Source organism: Dictyostelium purpureum (assembly GCF_000190715.1).
Source record: "Dictyostelium purpureum unplaced genomic scaffold DICPUscaffold_17, whole genome shotgun sequence".
NCBI lineage: Eukaryota > Evosea > Eumycetozoa > Dictyosteliales > Dictyosteliaceae > Dictyostelium > Dictyostelium purpureum.
Window position 1 is genome coordinate 59,826 of NW_003519354.1, and position 23,639 is coordinate 83,464.

Genomic DNA, 23,639 nt, shown 5'->3' on the forward strand with positions numbered 1-23,639 from the left:
ATTTATTTATTTATTTTTATTTTTATTTAAAAAAAACATATACACAATAATATAATTTAAAACATTTATTTAAAAATAAAAAAATTAAAAATAAACACACAGACATTCACAAAAAATATTTTTGATATACAAAAAATAATTTTTAAAATAGATTATTACAATAATTTTAATACTAAATCCTGTTAATAAACCTAAAAATAACAAAATTATAATAAAAAACAATTTTTTCAATTCAATCACAAAAAAAAAATAATTATAAAAATAATTTTACATATCTTTTTTATAGTTGATAATAACCTTGATTAGGAAACCTAATAAATTGTGTGTGTGTGTGTTTTTAAACACACTTTTTTTTTAACACACATGCATAAAATTTCCAGAAATTTTTTATTTTTATACCACCACTCTCTTTACATAGAGAAAAAAATATTAAAATTAATTTTAATATTAATTTTAAATTTAAAAAATTAAAAAAAAAAAAAAAAAAAAAAAAAAGGAATAAAAAAATTAAATAGAGTGTCGAAAAATAAAAATTGTTTAATGTTTTTCTTTGTACAAAATTTATTATATTAATTATATATTACTTTGTAATATTAAAATTCAAATTTATTATTTATTTTTTTTCTTTGTTTAATTATTATATTTCTATCTATCTATATTTGTATTACTATTTCCTTTTATATATTTTTAGTGTGTTGTGTGTATTTTTGTGTGTGTTAATTGTTTTTTTTTTTTTTTTTATCTATTAATTTGCCAAAAAAAAATATATTTATATATACCAACCTATAAAATTAAATAAATTATTATGTATTCAAAAAATAATATTTAAATACCAGTGAACAACAATTTTTAATAAAATAAATTAAAAGTTTTATTTTAATAATTTTTTTTTTTCAATAAATACATAATAAAAAACTGTACATAATAATAATAATAATAAATAAATTAAGAAAAATAAACAATATAAAAAAATTCATTGTTACGAATAAAATTAATTCATTACTTTAAAAATAATAATTTGTATATAAACCAGCTTTAAGACTTTTCTATTTGTATTTATTTTTGTTTTGTTTTTTTTAAAATATTTAATAATCATCTTATAATAATATAAACAATATAAAGATAAATAAATAAATTCGCACTCTCTTTTTATTTATAGTTTGAAAACTAGAATAAAACTATATTCTAAAAATGAAGAGTAATATTAAAATGTATTTATATATTACAGGATCATTATTATTCCTAATATCATCTGTATTATCATGTGGCATGACTACACATAATACCGTAGCAAGAAGAGCCTATAATTTTTCAAGTTTTGAAGGTAAATATTAAATAAATAAATAATTTTAATAAAATAAATAAATAAATAAAAAAAATACTCTTAAATATTATTATACACTTTTTATGTGGAGAAGTTTTTTTTTATTATTTTATTTTGCTTCTCATTTCTATAAGAAAAACAGTTATAAAAAATTTATTATAAAATTAAAAAAATATCTAAAAATCAATCTTAAATTTATTACCATTCACAAAAAAAAATTTTTTTAAATTTTTAAAATTAAAAATTTATATTAATACTAAAATTCATACAAAATTAATTCTATAGGCTTCACAGAATTTAAACAGTATATATCAGAAAATTTTGATGTTTTTGATGCAGGTGCAGCATTCCCAGATTTCGGATATGATTGCGCAGGTTTAGCTAACGAATCAGAAGCAGCACATTGGCCACCATTTTTAAGGGCTGGATCACAATATTTAATAGATACATACCCACAACCATGGAGCCATGATGGTATAAGACTAGCTGTATTTTTATTAGGTGTTGCATCACATCAAGTGGCCGATATTTCATGGCACTCAATAGGAGGTATTCAAGAGGGTTTAATTAGAGCAATGGCTGGTCAAGATTTTAATGGTGTTTATTCAACTGCCCATACTAATGCAGATGAGGGTGGGGAATTTGAACTAGCATACAACTATGATTTATCTTGGCTATCTGATAGTAAGTAGATTTATATATTAGAAATAAAAAAAACATCTTCTAACTATTAAAAAATTTATTTCTAGAATGGTATGTTCCAATAACAGATATAAAAAATATATTTCATCTATTAAACTATACCAGAGTAAATTATGAAAATTTATTAAGATGCAATGCAGTATTATATGCTGGCGCCATGGGCGTTAAAATTGGAGGTAGATTTTTATATCCAGAGATTGCTAAAAAATCACCATTTTTAGTGGATCACTATCAAGATTATTTTAATGGGGGCCTAGATGATATGTCAATTTGGACAAGCTACTGTTGGCCTGTATTAATGGGTTGGTTAAATGGAAGCACCATAGGTGAATTCTGTTTTATTCAACCAGACCCAAATAACTCTGATGCAGATTCGGGCCACTTGCCACCAACATCATACAGCAAATTAGTTTTAGGTGATGAAAGTCAAGAGAATGAAAACAGTAATTATAATTCTGAAAAACATCTTGAAGAATCAGATAGCATTAGCAGCTTAATAGGTAGCCAATTAGCAAAACAAATTTTCAGCCAAATGAAAATTGTAGAAGATAAACAAGGTGCTTCATATGAATTACCAACAACTATTGAAAAAATTATCGACACCATTCTAGATAAATTTAAAGAAGAAGAAGAAAAAATTTTAGATTATATCAATAGATTTATACATCCAAAATATAAGCAATTTTTAAGTTCTAACAAAATCAAAATTACCCAAGAACAACCAAAACAAAAAGAAATTCAAGATTTACAGCACCCATTTTTAAAAGACAATAGAAACTATAATTTTAAATCATATATAAATAGAAACGACAATAATATTAAAATTAATGATAATAATAATTTAGAGTCAAACTTTTCAACTATCTATGGTCAAAATATGTATGGTTATTTTGGCAGAGATTTTAGATCCGTTGACCTTAATAATGATGGTTTGGATGATATAATTATATCATCCCCTGGTTATGGCCAACCCGGTACAATGCAAACTGGATGTGTCTTCTATGTTATAAGCAACACCACCGATAACTATAAGCCATTCTACGATGACACATCCAATTATAATATTGATCAAATTGCCGCTGGAAAAGTTTGTGGTTTTGAAACCCACTCTAAATTTGGATGGAATGTTGAAGTATTAGACTTTAACCTAGATGGAGTTTTAGATCTAATAGTTGGTGCACCCTCGTCATTCAATGCCGAATTGACCTACAAAGGTATGTTGTACATATATTTCGGTTCAATTGGCGATGATGGTTCAAAATGGTATATTGCTGACCCAAATAAACCAAGTATTATTATGAAGGGTATTCGTTCCCATGATGCCCTTGGTACTGTTATTAGATCAGCTGATTGCAACGGTGATGGCTATTTAGATTTAATTTTAGGTACACCAAACTCTCACGGTGGTGGTTCTCAACGTGGTATGGTATCCATATTTTACTCATCAAAAAATAGACTACCCGGTAATTTAACATTGGAACACTCAGACTACTCAGTACATGGCTCTGTGGACTATGAATGGTTTGGAAATGAAATTAAAGTATCTAACGCAGGTGACAAAGCTCTCCTTTTGGTTGGTAGTCCAAATTTCCACTTCCCTCGTACAAAACTTGTAAATATTGGCAAAATAACAGCATATGCAATGAACAGTAAATCAAACCAATTCGAAAAGACACCAAAATTCACCATACTTGGAAGTGGTAACAACGATAAACTTGGGTATAATTTCCACACCATTAATGGCTCATCCTTTGGCCTAAACAATGTCAATGATATCATTATTCTATCGTTACCAACCAGAGGATTTGGAGATGAATATGATCAAGTTGGTGAAGTTGTGTTAATAGATGTAGATCCACTCCGTGGTATAAACTCAATAAAAGATATATTCCCATTACTTTCTATAAGAGGCACTGCCAAGTATTCAAGATTTGGTGAAAGTCTTTTAGTTGGTAAAATACATCAAGCTGATGAATTTGCACAATTATTTGTTGGAGCCCCACTTTGGACCGATACTATCGAAACAGGATCAGGATGTGTTTTCTCATATTCACCAAATGACCATTTGGTTAAAGACCAAGTTCATTTTAAACAAAACAAAATCAATAATACACCAGTTATAATCTATGACAATGTTCACAGTATTAAAACCTACAACCTTTCAAATATAGGCTCAGCATCATCCTCACTAAACAACAAAAGAAAAGATAGCAGATTTGGCTTTAGAACTTGCTTGTCAGATTTTAATAATGATGGAAGAAAGGATCTAATTGTTTCAGCAGATCGTGACTCCTCAAAACTATTAGAAGCTGGTTCGATAAATATTTTTGTCTCATAAGCTAAATATAAACTATTTAAAAGAAAAAAACTGTATTTAAAACTTTCTAATTTTGTTTTTTTTTTTTATTTTTAAAATAATAAAACTAAATTATCTAAAAATCTATTTTTAAACTTTCATTTTATTTTCAATATTTTACATTTTAATACATATTTTATTATTTTATTTTTGATTTAATAAATTTATATATTTTTGATGGTCACCAATTGTAATTACAACACCATATTTATTATCTATTTTCTTTGGATCATTTGTATAAACTATTTCATTACCGAATGGATCTGTTAAACTACCATTTATTGCTAAAAGGATGGCATGTGGACCACAAATATCCCAAAGCTTGGTACCTACTGTTGGGAAAACATAAACATCTGCAAGATTTTCAATTACCATAAGAGTTTTGTAACCAGCACCACCAGTTCTAATTAATTTATCGGGTTTTATTTTATTGATAGCATCCTCGACTTGTTGATTGTTATGACTTGCTGTAGTAACCAAAATAACCTTTCCTACATCCTCTGGTGCTCTTTTATCTTTTAATCCAACTACTGGTAAACCTACAACGGCCCATACAGATCTACCAACCCATTTACTAGATTCTTTAGATGCAATACCATCAGCATCAACAAATGGTTGATAAATTACACCTGCAATTGGTTTACCTTTGTAAGAAATACCAATTAATGTCATAACACATCCTACACGTCCATTTGTAAATTCTCTAGTTGCATCCAATGGGTCAATGAATATAATTAAATCTTTAGTATCCAAGGATAAAAACTCTGGTTGCTTCTTTTCTAGTTCATTTTCGTATTGCTTTAATGAATTGATTGATGGGATCTTATCAGTTTTTGGTATTTCGCATGACTCTTCACCTACAATGATTAAATCTGACCATAAATTATTTAATCCACCAATAATATGTTGCTGTGATAATAAATCTGCTTGTGTCATTGGGTCATCTTCACCTTTCATTTGAACATTTAAATCACCAGATTTAAATACTGATGTGATAATTTCACCCGATTCTTCTGCTAAGTTCTTGCATGCTGATAATAATTCCAATATATTTATCTTTGCCATTTTATATTTTTTTAAATTAATTTTTTAGAATTCAAAAAATAAATATTTTATGGTTTGAAAAAAAAATTAATAAAAAAATTTAAAAAAATAAAAAATAAAAAATCCGTTTTAGTGTATATGTAATAATAATAACAATAGTTTTTTTTTTTTTATTCACAACATATAAAATTGATTGGATAATTAGTATTTTTTATGTGTGGGTGTGAGTGTGGTTGTGAGTGTGAATATATGTGAGTGTGTATGTTACTAATGAATGTGGATATTTAACACACAGGGTTGTATTGGGTTTTGTTCAGTCTAATTTTTTTTTTTCTTTTGATTTTTTTTTATATTTTTAACTAAATTTAGATTCAAAAAAGATCTCTCAAATTAAAACATATATTTTGTTTGTGATAACTAACAATAAATACTCAAAACATATTAAACAAATAAATAAAACTAGATTTATTTGTTTTTAAAAATGATATTTAATAGTTTTTTTTTTTCATTCAGCCTATATTTAGCTTTGTAGGTTTGTTTTTTTGTTTTTTTTATTTGAAATTTGGTGGTTTTTTAAAATTATTTTTTTTAATTTTTTTTTTAAAAAAAGGGGGTGGGTCCAGTAACCATTTACAATGTTTTTTTATGATTTTTTTTTACCCAACGTGATTACAAAAAATAATGATTTAAAAAAAAATTATAATAATTATTTAAAATATTTCATTCATATTTTAATTAATTGAAATTATCTTTGAAAAAAAAAAAATCCATCAAAAACTGTTTTGATTTATTTTTTTATTTTTTATTTTTTATTTTTATTTTTTATTTTTTTTGATAACCATTTGATAAGATTATAATAAAAAATATATGCCAATGATGAAAAAATTGGTTTAAATGAATTTATTTTTAAAATAATCTAAAGTATCTGGTTGATTTAAATAATTGTTTTCTTCTTTGATTTGACCATAATCATATTCAACTTTGTAATTAGTTTGTTTTGATTTATCAATATTTAAAACTAAAAGGTATGGTATTCCTAAAAATTTTGATTCAAAAATTTTATGACCAACATTAGCATCGTGACGATCATCTATAATGATACGTCCTTTCAATTCTGGGATTTGTTGTTGTAGTTGCTGTGAAATTTCCTCTGCATCCTTTTGAAGTGATTCTTTTTTTGGTACGATAATAATGTGATATGGTGTGATTTCTTTTGGGAATGTAATTTTATCTTTTGTAACAGTACCATCGATTTCTTTGCCACTCTTTGAAAGAGCTTCTACGGATGCTGCTAATAAACGTGATACACCAATACCAAAACAACCCATTTCTAAATCCTTGACAATATTATTTTTACATGATGTGGCATTAAAACTGGAGGAGTATTTGTTTCCTAAATAAAAGATGTGACCTACCTCGATACCCTTTTTGATACCAAGCTTTGATGAGCCATTGCATGATTCTTGAGCACAAATATCGCCTTCTTTAGCTTCAATCAAAATATCGCTATCAATTATCTTGTGATCCTTGTTGAGGTTAATTGAAAATTCACTCTTTATTTGTTCTAATAACGCATCTTGATTTTTGCTAAATGGTTTAGAGGCATTGGTATCCACAAATATTTGATAATTGAGTTCGCCATTCTCTTTACTGTTATGTTTGGATAAAAGGTCTGTATATTGGTTTTTGGTTATTGGTTCGATTGATTTAATATTATTATAGTGTTTTTTAATGGAATAGTGATTGAATGTATCTTGACTATCGTTTACAACAATTGCAATATGTTTATTGTTTTTCTTTTGGTTGGTTTCGATTCTTACAATATTAAAAATTGGATCAAAGGTATCGTTTATATTTTCTTTACTCTTTAAACCTACAGCTTTTTCAATGTTTGCATGATAGCCACAGTTTGAACAATGGATAAGTTTATCTTCACCTGCTTTGGTAACTACTTGAAATTCATGTGACATGTTACCACCAATATTACCAGAGTCAGCCTCAACGCATGCATATGGTAATTCTAATCTATCTAAAATGTTGTGGTAAGCTTGCTTAACTTGATAATAGGTCTTTTCAGCATCTTCTTTGGTGACATCGAATGAATACATATCCTTCATTAAAAATTCTTTACCTCTAAGCAAACCAAAACGTGGTCTTATTTCATCACGAAACTTTTCACCGATTTGATAGAGTTTAATTGGAAAGTTATTGAATGGTAATTTTTCATTTCCTACAATACTGGTAACTACCTCTTCGTGTGTTGGTCCCATACAATATTCGTTTTCTCTTCTATCCTTTAATTTGATTAAATCTTTACCGAATGCATCCCATCTTCCTGTTTTATCCCAAAGCTCTTTTGGTATCATTTTTGGCATTGTCATCTTTTGGCCTCCAACTTGCTCCATTTCCTCATCAATAACTTTAATTAAATTTTCTAATGCTTTTTGTGCGAATGGTAATGTTGAATATGAACCAACTGCTAATTTTCTAATTAAACCACCTTTTTGCATTAATAATTGACTTTCGATTAAATCAGTTTCCATTTTTTGATCTTGAAATGGAATAAACATTTTTGATCTAAAAACATTTATATATTTATTTCTTTTTACATTATTATTATTATTTTGTGTTGGTGTTGATGTTGTAAAACTACTAATTATAACATTATTACTATTTTTTAAAATTTTAAAATTTTTATTTATCGATAACATTTTTTTTTTTTCAAATTTAAAAAAGAAAAAAATAAAATTTAAAAAAAAAAAAAAATTATAATTAAATAATAATAAATGAGAATAAATATAACTATTAACTATTAATTATTAATTATTAAATATGTAATCAAAAAATTTTAAAAGAAATTAAAAAAAAAAATAAAAATGAAAAAAATCATTTTTTCGTTTTTTTTATTTTTTTTTATTTTTTTTTTAATTTCTTTTAAAATTTTCAAATTTATTTCATTTAGTTATATACAAATAAAATTAAAAGAAAAAGATGAGTATGGATAATAAAGTTTCAAATAATAGTAATAACAATAAAGTCAAAATAAAGCAACAAAAAGATACAGATAATGAAACAGAAAAAAAACAAACCATCGAAATTGTTACCCATTCATCCAATGTTACAAATTTAATTGACTCATGGTTATTAGGATCATCGTTTTTAGATAAATATAAAGAAGAGGATAACGAAAATGAAAATGTTTTATCAAAATATACAATGGATAGCAATAAATCAATTTCGAATGACCCAAATCAAAATATACATGTAAAAAATAGTTCACCATTTCATTTATTAGATAACAACAACAACAACAATAATAATAATAAAAATAATAAAAACAATAACAACAATAATAACAATAATAAAAACCAAAATAACAATAGTAACAATCCTGTTAAAAAAGGTGAGATTACAGCGGCTACAAAAAATCAATTAGATAATATTTTAAATAGTAATAATAAAAAACAAAAAAATTTTATAACAAGCCAAAATAACAATCATTTATTCAGATCCCATCCATATTCAAAGAATTCAAAAAATAATAACGATGATGAAAGCAGAAGGTCTTCAATTGGTAAACTAAGATCCAATAATACTCCCAAAAAGATTGGAATGTGGGATTAAATGGCGTAACCATAATAAATTTAATATAATTTTGTGTACAAATAACCTTTTCCTAAAAAAAATATCTATTTTTATTTTTTTTTTTATATTTTTTTAATTTTCCCCTTTTTTTTTTTTTTATATTTTTTTTTTAAAACTTTTTCCCTTATTTTTATTTTTTAAAACTAAATAATGAATTACAACGACAACAATAATAATAATAACAACTATGGTCTAAATGACACCAACTTGGCCAAAAAATCACAACCTAAATTGGCACTATTATTAGTACTTACTATTTTTACTTTAATTCCTCTTATTGTATCAACCAATGGTATGTATTTATTAATTAAATTAAATAAATAATGAAAAGAATTATTTTAACTAAAAATTTGCAAAATCAGTACCATGGTCAAAACTCCCTAATACACTTATAGAGGGTAGTGAAGAGATCGATTTCATAAATCAAGTTGAATATTATCCAAAAAGAATTTATTTAATTTTATTAATTATATCAATTATATCATTGGGTCTTTATGGTAGTTTGGTTTTTATTTCAATGGTAATCAAAAAACAATTTTCAAAACTTTTTACAATTTTACAAATCATCCCAATCATTGGTTTACTCTTTAACTTTACTGTACTTATTTTATCGTTCACCTTTGTTCAAGATCAACATGTTTTAGTGATTGGTGGTACCGATGTAGAAATCAATATAACTTTAGCTGGTGGTAGCAATTCTCAATCTTTAACATCTGGTGGATTTGCTGCATTCTCTATAGCATTTTTCTTTAATACTATTCTAGTTGCTTTAAACATTTGTTACATTTATTTATTTAAACAAGATTATAACAATAACGAAAAACAACAACTTTTGTAAAAAAAAAAAAAAAAAAAAAAAAAAAAACCAGTAATATATTTTTTATTAAAATAAAATTTATTGGATAATAAATATAAAATATCCTTTTATTATAATTTATTAGTTTCTTTGGTTTATTAAACTATTTTATTATATTCATAATGTAATTCATATTATTCCTATTATTATTTTTAGTTTTTAAATGTTTCTTTATATACAGGAGCCCTTTTTTAAAAGTTTTTTATTTATCTATATTATAAATTGATTTTTCTTTTGGGTCTTTTTCTTCTTGTTTTTCTTGTTGCTGACTTTCATAGTCTTTATCTATTATAATTGATTTTTCTTGTTGTTGTTGTATTTGGGTTGGTGTCGAGATTGATGAGGATGGTTGGTTTTCGTTTAAATTATAACAGTCATTTAGGGTTTGGTAATGATCTGATTGATTGATTTGCGGTATTGTAATAATTTCATTGTGGTTTTCTTGACAGAAAGTAGATACTTTGATCGTTTTGACAAATGAAAATTTTGATCGATATACTTTTGAATTAAAATAAAGTTCGTATGGTAAAAACATTAATAAAGGTAATGACAATATATAGTATCCGTAGCGGAATAAAAATGGGGGTGAGTCATGGAGTTCACTCTCGTAGGATGGTCCCTTTTCGATAATATCTATATTGTTGCTGAATGATTTAATTGGGAATAGTAAGTGTTCTTTAAATTTCTTATCTACAAATCTTAGTTCTAACTCTAGTCTAAAGCTGCTGTCTCTGTGTTCATTTTTAATTGTCAAATGGTCTAAATATGACTTTATAGCTTCTTGTGATATTTGGTCTGTTGGGTACCAATTACGAATGAATGAAACCTTTAAATATTTTCTCTTTCTGCCGCTTGAATCACCGAGAATATTATTTATATTTTCAATAGTTAGAGGATTTGTTAAATCTTTGTACTCCTCAATGGGTATTTGAATTTCTTCAGAGTATGTTACAACTGTTGAGGTCAATGTGGATGTTGAGCCATCACTATTGGTTGTAGTGGTACTGGTTGTATGAAAGCATTCACACATTGCATATAATTCTAGCGAGCTTTGTTTAATTCCCTCAATATGCTCATCTAGAGGCTGGTTGGTGCCTCTTCTAAAATCCTTTAATGAGGTTGTTATTGGACTAGATAAAATTCTAATGAATGATAAACAGAAAAACAAAAAAAACAATCCAAAACCAAGCCCAACCATTAATGGATATTTAACAAAGTTTCTATCTTCCTATAAAATTTTAAATCATTACAATAATGTTAGTATTCGTTGTGTCCTTTTTTTTACTTATGCTATGTTATTGTACTTACAAATACATTATGATCTGAAATACCAACTGCCCCAATAATACCAATGGTAAAGGTTGCCAATAAGAATGTATATAAGAATAGGCCAAATTTCAACCCAGAAAAACAGCTTATACACGATAATTTGTTTTTGTTGCTTTCATTTTTTGTTAATATTTTATTTTGTTTTAAAACTGAAAAATTATTATCGAATTCTTCTTTTTCATTTTTATTATACTCTTTTTGAATAATTATCTTTTTCATTAGGGTTTTATGTTTATTAGTTATTTATTAGTTTTTTATTATTTATTAGTTATTTATTTATTTGTTTTTTTATGGTTATTAATTATTTAATTATTTTACGTTTTATAGTTTATTTTAAAAAAAAAAATTAAAATTATTTTTAATTTTTTTAAAATTTTTTTTTATTTTTTTTTATTTTAATATTTTAATATTTTTTTTATTTTTTCAGGCTAAACAAAAATTAAAAATTTAGGATAAAAAAGTGAAATTGGGGTTCTTTGAATACCCATGGACTGGTGATGTGATTATGATTCTCCATTTTTATTTAACTTGTATGTTAAGCTAAAATTTCAGTAAACTTTATTTTTTTTAGGATATTGAGTAAAAAATTAAAAAAATAATGGTGTAAAAACTAAATACAATATTAATTAAATTAATTTTTATTTTTTTTTAATTAAAAAAAAAAAGGAAAATTTTTTATTGTTTGCATTATACCTTAATATTTATATTTTTTTAAAATCTAATAATAAAATTATGTTCAAAAATTTGAGAATTATAATTCATCTGAAAGAACACAGATGAATAAAGTTTTTGTTTATTATTCCCCTTCTTTTGGTTAATCTTTTAAATAAATATCATTAACCAAGGATATTTTTCTTAATTGTTTAGTTTGATGGTGCAAAGATTAAAAAGAAATAAAAAAAGAAAATTTTCAAATATTTAAATTAAATAAAAATTACTTTTTGTATTAATTGTTAATCAAGAATTTTAACTTATCCCTTAAAATAAAATGGAGCAAAGGTTGGCACCACTTTTATTAATTTACTTTAAAAATTTAATTATTTTTTTAAAAATTAAAAAATGACTATTTTTTTGTATTAATTGCTAACCAGGAATTTTTGGATTTCCCCTTCAATAAGAATGGTGCAAAGGTTAACACAACTTTTATTTATTTATTTTTAAAAGAATTTTTAGTAATTTAATTTTGTAATAAAATGACAATAGGGTAACTGATTTTTAAGGTAATCATAAAAGGTTTTATAGTGTAATTGGTTAGCACCCGGGACTTTGAATCCCGTAATCTGAGTTCGAGTCTCAGTAGAACCATTATTTTTTTTGGGAATTTAGATTAATCTTCCTGGAGATTAATCAACGAAATTCGTGTGATTGGGAAGGTTCCCCCAGTCTCACAGGTTTTGTAATGTAAATGAACTTTTAAAGTATAACCATTTCTGTGTGAGAAAATGTTTCTGGTAATCTACATCGTACAGATTGTTGAGGTTAACCAGAGACTCTATTGATAAGCTTAGGCTTTCTTCCTTCAGATTCTTATCGGGATGGTTTGTGCCTCTTTGTAATCAGCGCAATTGAAGTCACCAATGATGATTTGTAGTGGTATCGAATTGTTAATGTTTGTGTTATTGTATAGGTATTTTACAGATTAATTTAAAGCATTTGTTTTTAATTATCTTCACTTTTAAAAAAAAAAAAATTGTATAGGCTATTATATAGATCAAGCAGTTGGGCAGCAAATTCATTTCTTTGGTTCTTATCTGCTGGTGCATATATTGTGAGTAGTCTTATAGTATTTGATGATATTGTTATATCTGCGATGGTAGCTACCAGTGATAATAGTTATTTGTTTGATGTTAATTAGGTTTGGGTTGTGATTGACGATGGCCACGCCGGTTCCCATTCCATTAACATTTGTTAGTGAACCTTTATGATCATCGTGGAATTTCGAATAAACTACGTTTAGTTCATTGAGAATTGTGATAGTTGGATGGTTTTTGTTGTTGGGTAATGTATTAACCCGTTTTCATTTTTAAAGTGTATGTATCTTTGGTACCACAGCCACCGATATTCCACTGGTAGATTTGGAGTGTAACCATTTGTTATAAATTATTTAAAATAAAGGAAAATATAAATATATTATTTAGTTGAGATATAATTATTACTGTAATATTCATTTAATTCTAAAATGCATATGAATACATTACATCCTCTAAAAATTTACATTAAAAACAATAAATAAAATTTACAGAATAATTTAAAGCATTTGCTTTTAATTATCTTCACTTTAAAAAAAAAAAAAAATAAAAAAAAATAAAGTATAAATAAATAATTAATAAAAAATAAAAATAAAGATAAATTATATGATTTTTAAGTTTATGTGAAAATTGAAATAAAACGAAAAATTCGAAAATTTTTTATTTATTTTTTTATTTTTTATTTTTTATTTTTTTACTTTTTTAAATTAAATTATTTTTAATTATTAAAATTATTATATAATTGTTTGATTAAATGACTAAGTTATAATTAATTAATTAAGTGAATTTTGATGATAATACATTACAGTTTTCCAATCACACGAATTTTTTAACATTTATATCTCAACTAAATAATATATTTATAACTAAGGTAGCTTTATCTATATTTATTTACTGAATAATTTAAAGCATTTGCTTTTAATTATCTTCACTTTTAAAAAAAAAAAAAAAAAAATCTATATTAGATTGTATTAACTAGTTAATCATGAATTTTTGACCAACCCATTCTATACTTTTACATAATAATTATCTGTAAAAAATGAGGATAATGATAATTTTTATTCTCTATTTGCAGATAAAACTTAAACGAAATTTTTATAAATCGGAATTAGGTAAAAGATATCATCCAAATAATATTCTATCAAGAAATAGACCAACTGCGGTTTCAGTAAATGCATGGAATTGTATTTAGTTTACTAGAAGGATTTGGTTTTTAAAAAATTATTTTTATTTTTTATTGGAATGGCACCGGTACCAGAGCCGAGAGGCATTTTTGATATTTTTAAGATTTTTATTGGGTTTTTTTTTTAATTTTTTTAAATTTATATTTTTTTTATATTTTTTTTTTTTTACAAATTCGATTTTTTTCGATTGTTTTTTGTTCAAAATACCAAATTTTTAAACATAAAATATATAGAAAATGAAAATAAATTATTTTATCTTTTATTTTTTATTGTACTTGTTTTTTTTAATTGACAATGCGGAAAGTTATTATATTAAAGATATCTCACTAGAAAGCGAAAACTATAAACAGTTTGCAAGAGGTACGAATTGTTCTTTTGAAATACAATTTCTATGTGTTACCACTGAAGTGGGCGATAATTGTGACCAATTAGCATTTTCAAATGACCAAATAATGAGGAAATGTTCACAAAATTTAAAAAACGATACAGCAGCAGTATTCACTTGTCAATTTGCAACTATAATTGGAACTATGACAAATATGATAAATGGAGTTTTTTCTTTAGAACTTAAATGCTATAGTAAGTAATCATTCTATATTTATAATTAAAATGATTATTTATATTTATTTATTTTTTTTAAATTTTTTACATTTTCTTTCATTTTTTTATAAAAATACAAATACAATAAAAATATTAATTTCAAATAGGTTTAGATTTAGAAACAATAGAATTGAAAAAGATAAAACCATTTTTCAATGTTTTGCAACCTTTAAGTTTTTTTTTATATCCATTATGTTATTTTCAATTGATTTTCGATAACCCAGATAAAGTACCGCTGGATAAAATATTCGGATTGTGTGTTGGCATTTTTTGCACTATTGTTCATAATGGTGGGAATTCGTTTGTCCTTCATATTAATGAAGCTCCTCCCATTGATTTTGATTTTTCGAAATTAAATGTGAAAATATCAGTCGGTGAAAATAATAGGATTTTCGAAATTGGGCCAGTAAGTGAAAGTAAGTGTTTATTATGAATATAAAATAATAATAATAATAATAATAATAATTTAATATTTATTTCAAATACTAATGAAAATACTATTATTAAATTAATAATATTAATAGATGTGTATGATTTTATTTATGATATTAAAACATACCCAGATCAAAAGAATTTAGATGGTTTAAATTTGATGGGTAATGGTGCTACAGCTTTAATATCATTTAAATCAAATAATACTGTTTTTAAAGCTCCATTTTTTGTCCCTTTAAATGTGATTTATCATCCTATATATGGCAACGAAAAATACACAGAATATTTATATCCAATGACAACTTACAATGAATATGTAGATTATGAAATTTATTACTTAAATGGTTTTAAATTTAAACAATCAAACACAACTATCAAAACATATATCAATAATGGTAAGTAAAATTAAAAATTTTGTATAATTATTATAACTATTAATATTTTTTTTATTTTTTTTAAAAATTGAATAGATCCAATTGGGTATTTACCAAAAGGAAATTTCATTTTTGACAATTTCAACAGCAATCAAAATATTCAAGTGGGATCTTTCCAATTTTCAGATACTAGTCTTAATTTGCAACCATTACAAATTTCTGTAGGTGTCATTATAAGCAATATCAATTATCCTTTTGGTTACACATTTGGAAATAAGGATGGTTATTCTTTTGATTTTGCTTTTTATACTAGACCAATTTCAATTGATCCTACACTAATTGCTAATTCCATAATCAATGGACCTGCAACGACATCCTCGATCCCAAGTGAAGGTAAAAAATTAACTTTTACTATAATAAAGTAACAACTGTACAATCATACTAATTCATTCTTTAATAGAGGGCTATGATAATTTAAAATTGCCAAAGATTAGTAATATTGAAGCAACTTTTTTAACCCAAGATGTATATTTATTCAAGATTAAAGTCAACATACCATATGGATTTTCATTTATAAAATTAGCGACTATTTTTTTTGGTTATGAAACATTAGTATCAGGTAACGAGTTTCAAGGCGAATATGAATTTCCTTTACATGCATCATACCGTTTATCATTTTATTTTTATGATATTTATGGTGGATGGGCAGAATTTTATAATCAAATTATATCGTTTAATCCAGACTTTTACATGTTTATACATCCTTTAAATTTAAAAAGTAACTTAAAATTGTATTATTAATAATGAATATATTATAATATAATACTAATTTATTTTTACAGTTAATTACCTTTCAATAGGAAACGTATCCTTTTTATATAATGACATTGATGTTACAAATCACAGACATTACAATGTATTGTACTTTAACTTTAATGGAGTCCCAAGAGATTATATTTTTTCTATAATTGTTGGAGATTGCTCGTATAATTCCAATTTAGGAAATGAATCACCTCTTGAAAAACTTCAAATATTCCATTCAACATATAACTACACCATTCAAATGTTTCAAATAGAGTTTTTTGTTGATGCAAACACTCAAGTGGGTGATTGGCCATTCTCATTTATGACAGAATCGTATTCTTTACACAGCAATGTTCTCGATACTCAGCTAAGAGTTAAAAAATCAAGTAAGCATATCAAATTAAGTAGTTAATCATTAAAAAATAGTAATATTAATAATGTTTTGTTTTTTAAATAGATATGGATTTACATGGTCCAGTATTTAAAGAAATTAAAAAAATAACAAGTAATGAAATCAATAATACAAATAAGTTTGCTGAAATTGGTTGGACTATGGCTATCGAAGACCCAATTAATGGCTTTAGAGATGGTTTTGTAGTTATCAAAGGTGAGATAGATCAATCAATATACAACATTTCAGTTTCATTCAATAATGTTAAAAATGGTGGAAATAAATTTTTAGGAGAATATGATTTCAAATTCAATCTTACATATCCATGTATTTCTCAACAATATATAATCAATGATGTTGTATTATTTGACAACGTAAATAGAAAATCTGTTTTTACAATTCTTCCAATTTATTCAGCAATACCAAACCCCTTTTTATATTTTTTAAATGATTCGAATATAAATAAGATTCAAGTTCAATGTTCCAATCATCCATCTGCCTCAACTGATACTACTGCTCCAGTGTTAAAATCATTCATTCCATCAAAAACAACGATTGATGTCAGTGCATTAGATAGAAGTGTTACATTTACTTTTGTTGCAGAAGATTTGGAAAGTGGTCTAAAAGCAAATCAATATCCAATTGTTTATCTTACAGATACAACATCCAGATCTATTGAATGTAAATCAAGTATTATCGAAATTACTGAAACAAATGCAACTTATTCATGTACAATTCAATTACCAGTTGGATTTGGTTATTCTTATCCAAACATTATTCTTCTTTCAGTTTATGGTTTTGTTAATAACAATGGTATTTTTGGAGGTTTTTCATCAAATACTTTAAGCTTGAACCATACAAGCTCAATTACAGTAACCTTTTCATCCGACCAACCTTTAATAATACAACATCAATTGATAACCGAAAGAGGAGGCAATTTAATATTAAATGGTAGAAAGTTCAGTATTGATTCCGAAGCATATATTACTTTTAAAGATGGCTCAGTATCTAAAATTAAAACCGATTTTATCTCTAGCACAACTGTTAAAATTCCAAATGTTAAAGCAACAAAAGACCCTTATCAAATATATATTAAATCATCAAATATAAATTCAAATACAATTACAGTTACACCAATAGTTTACGACTATTATCTTCATGGCGATCCAGAACCAACATTCCCACCAACAGTCACACCAGTACCAACCAATAAACCACAACAATGCAAAGGTAACCCAACATGTGGTGGTCCAACAAATGGAAAATGTATCGCTAATCAAGGATGTGTTTGTTATTCACCATGGGTCGGTATCGATTGTCAATCTCAAATTGTAATCATTGATCCACCAATCTTTAATAACGGAAGCAATAACTCGACTTCTCCATCAATCGATATTGTTGTACCTGATAAAAATAATACCAATGGAAATAATAACACAACACCAATAACCTATCACTCTTTGATTTCGATTGTATCACTTAGAGAAATAAATATTCAAAATGAAGTTGTAAACACAATAACATTCAAAGATGATTGGCTATCAAAACAAATTGATGATTCAACATTAATTTTTTACAAAGAGTTTACAAAATCAACAACAGATGCAACTACAAATATTACAGTAACTTTGAAATGGTTCAAAAATCAAACAACAATTTCATTTGCTCAAGAACAATTATTAATGAACCCATCAACACTTAAATACACAATCGAAATATCAAACTATCCATTCGAAAATTCACTTAACCACTTAGAACTAATAATGTCAGCATCAATGCAATCAAACACAACCGATGATATTTGTTCTGCAAAAGAATTTGGAGAAACTACCAATGGTGATAATTCAAACTATTTAAAGATCCAAGTCGACAACTATTCGTTATATGGTAGATTTATCAGAAGAGGTATTATCGATTCAACAATTAGAACAATTTCGAATATTTTATTAGATAAAGATATGAATCCAATTACATCATCAAAATCATTACAATCATATATAGGTATTCAAATTCCATACTATAAAGAATCAGCAATTATCGACCCTGATTTTTCAATTCTCATCGATTCAAACAAAGCATCGTCAATATGTTCAAACCAATCAAAATTAAGTGGTGCTAAATTAGCAGGTATTATAATAGGTTGTGTTGCATTTATTGCTGTTATTAGCATCTCTATTATATATCACATTTTAAAGAAAAGAAATGCTAAAAAGTTTGAAAAAAATATTGGTCAAAAAATGAAACAAATGAATGATGCAAATAAAGATAATTTATAAATACTTTGTATCAAGTTTAAGTTTTAAAATTTTTTTTAATTATTTTTTAAAGATATTCATTAAAATAATAAGAAATTTTTATTTAATTTTTTAATATTAATTTTCTTGTTTTATCCAATTTTAATGACGTAAACAATTTTTAATTTTTATAACTGTAATGATGTATATATTTAAAATTGTTTGAGAATATAAAAAAATACAAAGTTTAATTCTCTTTGTTTTAGTGTTGGAATTTAAAAGATTTTTTTTAAAATTAATTTTGTTAAATAAAATAACTTAATAAAAATAAAAATCATTTTGGAATAAAAAAATTACTTGATAAATTGAAAACTTATTTAAATTATCTTCAAAATTCAAAAAAAGATAATATTATACTTGGGAATACAAAAAAAAACAATAAAAAACAAAAAATAATGGATTTGGGGTGTATAATTTTTTGGTGGTGTTAATAACAATATTGCTTAGTTTGTGTGAGAAAGGGGGTGGGGTTAGATATATAATAAATAATTTGGTATAATAAATTTATTTATTCTTTTAATTAAAAATTGGAATAAACTACTAATAGGAATCATTTAATTAATTTAAAAAAAAATTTTTTTTTTTTTTTTTTTTTTTTTTTAAAAAATATAAAATTATTTTTTTATCACCTAATGCTTATTTATTATATGCTATATCAAAGTAATAAAAAACTTTTTATTTTTGAAAAGGTAAAGGTAGAAATAAAATAATGTTAAATAGTATGTATTAAATTAAAATTTAGTTTATAAAAAATTTTTTGTTATTCATTTCCATTTTTTTATAAATAATCAGGTAGTGGTATTTTTAATTCTTTAAAAACTTCATCCTCCTCGATATCAAATAAAAAACTATTAGAGAAGAAATCAAAAAAAAAAATGACAATAGAAGAATATAATGAATTTATGGTTGGTTTAAAAAAAGTTATATATAGTTTTTAAAAAAAAATTTTTTTTTTTAAAAAATATAAAATGTAATTAATTGTAAAATAAATAAATAGTTTTTTTAAATATAATAAATAAAAGAATTATATTTAAATTTTTGTAGAATATAAAAAAAAAAAAAAAATTATTTATTTTTTAGATCTCTTTTAATTAATTGGTTTCATTATATTTTACAATGACATCATAATTAAATAATAATTAGATATTTATAAAGAATGATTAATCATCATTTAATATACATACTCATTGCTATATATTATAATAAAATAAAATAGATATAAAACTAATTAAATAATAATTAAAAAATATTATAAAATGTATTAAAAAAAATATTTAAACTTTTTTATTTAAAAGTTTTATTAATTAATTTTTAAATAAAAATACTAATTTTTTAGTTTATTATAAAAAAATATGTCATTTCAAAATATAGAAATTAATATTGGTTCCATAGTACTTGGAGATAGATCGTTAAACAATGGGCAATATGGTGAAAAAAGATCAGTTAAAAAGGTAAATTTTGATGTTCCATTTAGTGGTACACCAAAAGTTTCACTCGGAATCAATTTTTTTGATTCATCAATATCAGAAAATGCAACCAGAGTTAGAACTATTGCAACTAATATTACAAATCAAGGTTTTGACTGTATATTTACAGCTGTAAGTTTTTAATATTTTATAATTATAATTAATCGTTCAAATATTTATAATTATAATAACAGTGGGAGGGTAATACCATCTATGATATGCAAGTTGACTATGTTGCTGTATATAATCCAAGATTAAATGGTAATAGTAATAATAATAGAAATACAAACAATAATAGCAATAACAATAACAATAGCAATAATAGACAACAACAACAACAACAATATCATGATGATAATAGAAATAATCAATCTTTCCAAAATATGAATATAAATGATGAAAACGATTATAATGATAGACAACCAGAACATCGTGAACAACCACAACGTCGTGAACAACAGCAATCACAACTTGCAGATAAACAGGTCAATATAAAATCAATTAAACACAATAGTTATATTCGTGATAATCAAAGTGTAGCTGATTTGTCCCAAACTGCTAGAGGAAATGAAACATGGACAATTACCGCTGCAAACAATGGTACATATTATATTCATAACCACTTTAACCATTATTTAAGTTCCCAAGGTAATGATAGAGTTTTATCATCTGAAAGAAATGACTCATCTCTTTGGAGGATTCAGGAACGTAGACAAGGTGTATATTCAATTCAAAATGCTAAAACTGGTAACTACTTAAGTGCAACTGATAGAGGTGAAGTTAAAACAAATGTAAAGCAAGTAAATAGTTGGGAAGAATTTCAATTTATTTACATTTAAAAATATGAAAAATTATAAATTATAAATAATAAATATTTTCTTCTTTTAATCATTTTTTATTTTTTATATTTCACTGTGTTATTTTAAAAAAAAAGTGGTGTGGAAAAACAAAGTTTTTACTTTTTTAATTTGATCTTTATTGTTTTTTATTTTTGTTTTTTAATGGATTATATTTTCTAGATTTGGGATTCTAATTGAAATTATTTCATTATTTTTCTTATTACATCCATCAAGCTTACAACCTGATCTCTTTGGATCATCACAAAGTAATAGCTCTTTATTGAAATGGAGACCAAAAGGACACTTTTTTAATAACTCTTTGCTGTCTTTACCTCCACAGTTGTAATATAATTTGCAATCACATTCGTGTTCTACCAAATAAGGGCCAGCTTTTTTACATATACTACTTTCGCCTTGACCCATTTGAATATTAATTGCTATAACCATTAAAAAATATACCATATATAAAAAATTAATTTTAAATTTCATTTTTTTTTTTCTTTTGAAAGTGTTAGCGAGTTTATTAAATATTAATATGAAAATTCAATTTAATTTATAAATTGAACAAATTTAAAAAAAAAATGTTAATTAAATAAACTATTTTATTTTATTTTTAATATAATAACAAATTAAATAAAATTTTATTTTTTAAATTAGTATTCAGATAAATCTAATGATATTTTAAACAAAAAATAATTATAAAATTTGCTAAATTTAGAGTCAATTTTTATTTTCACATTTCTGTGGTGGAAGTAGTGGTTGTGGGGAGTGGTTATCATAACAACAATATTAATACTTATTTTTTATTTTTAATTTTATTTTTAAAACTTACGAGTTTTCAAAGATTTATATCTATTAAAATAAATATTTTATAATTATCTAGCCTATACTTTCATTATTTAACCATATACTTAAGTATTTTTTGTATCAATTAATATTATTCATTCAATTAAAAATAAAATCTTTCATTAGTGATTAAAAATTATCATTATTTTTTCATTTTATAAAAAAATTAAAAATAGATCTAAAATAACAGCACAAACACATATCATAATTTCTTTCTTTTTAGCCTTTCTTTTAATTTTTTTTTACAAATTTTTTTTTCTTTTTTAATTTTTTCTTTTTAATTTTTTTTTAAATTTTTTTTGATTAATTTTAAAATAGGCTTTTTTTAATTTTTAATTTTTTTATTTTTTAATTTTTTCGAAAAACTTCACAAAACCTACTGGTGAGTCTTGTCTCCTTCTCAAAGAATGGAATCATCAAATTTGATGTGTCTGTTATATTCTTAACAGAAAACGTTAACGATAAATTTTTAATCTCTATCTTGGATATATTTTTCTCTTTTTATAGCATGAATTTTTAAAAATATAGAATATTATCTAAAAATAGGAGCTATAAATGATTACTCTTTTAAATTAACAATTTATATGTGAGTATTAGAAAAAATTATAATTATGTTTAAAAATGAATTTTTTTTTTTTTTTTTTTAATTTTTTTAATTTTTTTTGCTAAAGTTTAAGGGGGTGTTTCGATAAAAAAAAATTAAAAAATGAAAATTTTTTTTTTTTTTTAAATATAAAAAGTGATACACAAATTTTTATTTCTTGATATAAAAAAATATAAAAAATGAGAATAAAATATTTTAAAATTTTTTTAATGTTTTATTTTTTCACTTTAATTGACAAAGGCCAAAGTTATTATATTAAAGATATCTCACTAAAAAGCGAAAACTATAAACAGTTTGCAAGAGGTTCGGGTTGTTTTTTTCAAATACAATTTTTATGTGTTGCCACTGAAGTTGGCGAAAATTGTGACCAATTAATATTTACAAATAACTCAAATAACCAAGTTGTTGCATATTCACAAAATTTAAAAAACGATACAGCAGCAGTATTCGATTGTCTATTTCGAACTTTAGTTGGAACTTACCAAAATACAATCAATGGAGTTTTTCCTTTAGAACTTAAATGCTATAGTAAGAAAACTTTTATTTATTTATAATTATTTTTATATTAAAATTTTTTTTTTTTTTAAAATTGGGTTTTTTAAATTTTTTTTAAAATACATATTAATATTAAAACATAATATCAAAACTCAGCTTTAGATTTAGATACTGTAGAATTTAAAATAATAAAAAAATTTATCAATGTTTTGAAACCTTTAAGTTTTGCATTAGTCCCGTCATGTTATTTTCAATTGATTTTCGATAACCCAGATAAAGTACCACTGGACGGAATGGATGTATCGT

The 23,639-nt window shown here is 24.2% G+C and overlaps 9 protein-coding genes across 9 annotated transcripts; 5 read left to right on the top strand and 4 right to left on the bottom strand.

Annotated features, from left to right (window-relative positions):
- The first annotated feature begins 790 nt into the window (after nt 1-790).
- DICPUDRAFT_96554 (uncharacterized protein) lies at nt 791-4,474 on the top strand. Its single transcript, XM_003283953.1, has 3 exons — nt 791-1,324; nt 1,610-2,008; nt 2,074-4,474. The coding sequence occupies exons 1-3, from the start codon at nt 1,192-1,194 to the stop codon at nt 4,362-4,364; spliced, it is 2,823 nt and encodes a 940-aa protein (XP_003284001.1). The 5' UTR covers nt 791-1,191; the 3' UTR covers nt 4,365-4,474.
- Nucleotides 4,475-5,447, bottom strand: DICPUDRAFT_52661 (uncharacterized protein; the record flags this gene model as incomplete). The annotated part of the gene is made up of 1 exon (XM_003283984.1): nt 4,475-5,447. One exon carries the CDS (start codon nt 5,445-5,447, stop codon nt 4,527-4,529), a length of 921 nt encoding a protein of 306 aa, XP_003284032.1. The 3' UTR covers nt 4,475-4,526.
- An 869-nt stretch (nt 5,448-6,316) lies between these two features.
- Nucleotides 6,317-8,137, bottom strand: DICPUDRAFT_74994 (uncharacterized protein; the record flags this gene model as incomplete). Its single annotated transcript, XM_003283985.1, has 1 exon — nt 6,317-8,137. The coding sequence occupies one exon, from the start codon at nt 8,135-8,137 to the stop codon at nt 6,317-6,319; it is 1,821 nt and encodes a 606-aa protein (XP_003284033.1).
- Nucleotides 8,138-8,417: 280 nt separating this feature from the next.
- On the top strand, nt 8,418-9,050 carry DICPUDRAFT_147762 (uncharacterized protein; the record flags this gene model as incomplete). Its single annotated transcript, XM_003283954.1, has 1 exon — nt 8,418-9,050. One exon carries the CDS (start codon nt 8,418-8,420, stop codon nt 9,048-9,050), a length of 633 nt encoding a protein of 210 aa, XP_003284002.1.
- A 171-nt stretch (nt 9,051-9,221) lies between these two features.
- DICPUDRAFT_74996 (uncharacterized protein) lies at nt 9,222-9,909 on the top strand (the record flags this gene model as incomplete). The annotated part of the gene is made up of 2 exons (XM_003283955.1): nt 9,222-9,363; nt 9,434-9,909. 2 exons carry the CDS (start codon nt 9,222-9,224, stop codon nt 9,907-9,909), a joined length of 618 nt encoding a protein of 205 aa, XP_003284003.1.
- A 220-nt stretch (nt 9,910-10,129) lies between these two features.
- Nucleotides 10,130-11,475, bottom strand: DICPUDRAFT_74997 (uncharacterized protein; the record flags this gene model as incomplete). Its single annotated transcript, XM_003283986.1, has 2 exons — nt 10,130-11,155; nt 11,236-11,475. The coding sequence occupies 2 exons, from the start codon at nt 11,473-11,475 to the stop codon at nt 10,130-10,132; spliced, it is 1,266 nt and encodes a 421-aa protein (XP_003284034.1).
- A 5,005-nt stretch (nt 11,476-16,480) lies between these two features.
- DICPUDRAFT_26888 (uncharacterized protein) lies at nt 16,481-19,065 on the top strand (the record flags this gene model as incomplete). The annotated part of the gene is made up of 2 exons (XM_003283956.1): nt 16,481-16,802; nt 16,856-19,065. Coding segments are annotated over 2 exons (2,532 nt in total), but the record flags the coding sequence as incomplete, so codon positions are not given.
- A 1,370-nt stretch (nt 19,066-20,435) lies between these two features.
- DICPUDRAFT_147767 (uncharacterized protein) lies at nt 20,436-21,388 on the top strand (the record flags this gene model as incomplete). The annotated part of the gene is made up of 2 exons (XM_003283957.1): nt 20,436-20,681; nt 20,744-21,388. 2 exons carry the CDS (start codon nt 20,436-20,438, stop codon nt 21,386-21,388), a joined length of 891 nt encoding a protein of 296 aa, XP_003284005.1.
- A 159-nt stretch (nt 21,389-21,547) lies between these two features.
- DICPUDRAFT_75000 (uncharacterized protein) lies at nt 21,548-22,651 on the bottom strand (the record flags this gene model as incomplete). Its single annotated transcript, XM_003283987.1, has 2 exons — nt 21,548-21,825; nt 22,615-22,651. 2 exons carry the CDS (start codon nt 22,649-22,651, stop codon nt 21,548-21,550), a joined length of 315 nt encoding a protein of 104 aa, XP_003284035.1.
- Nucleotides 22,652-23,639: the final 988 nt, after the last annotated feature.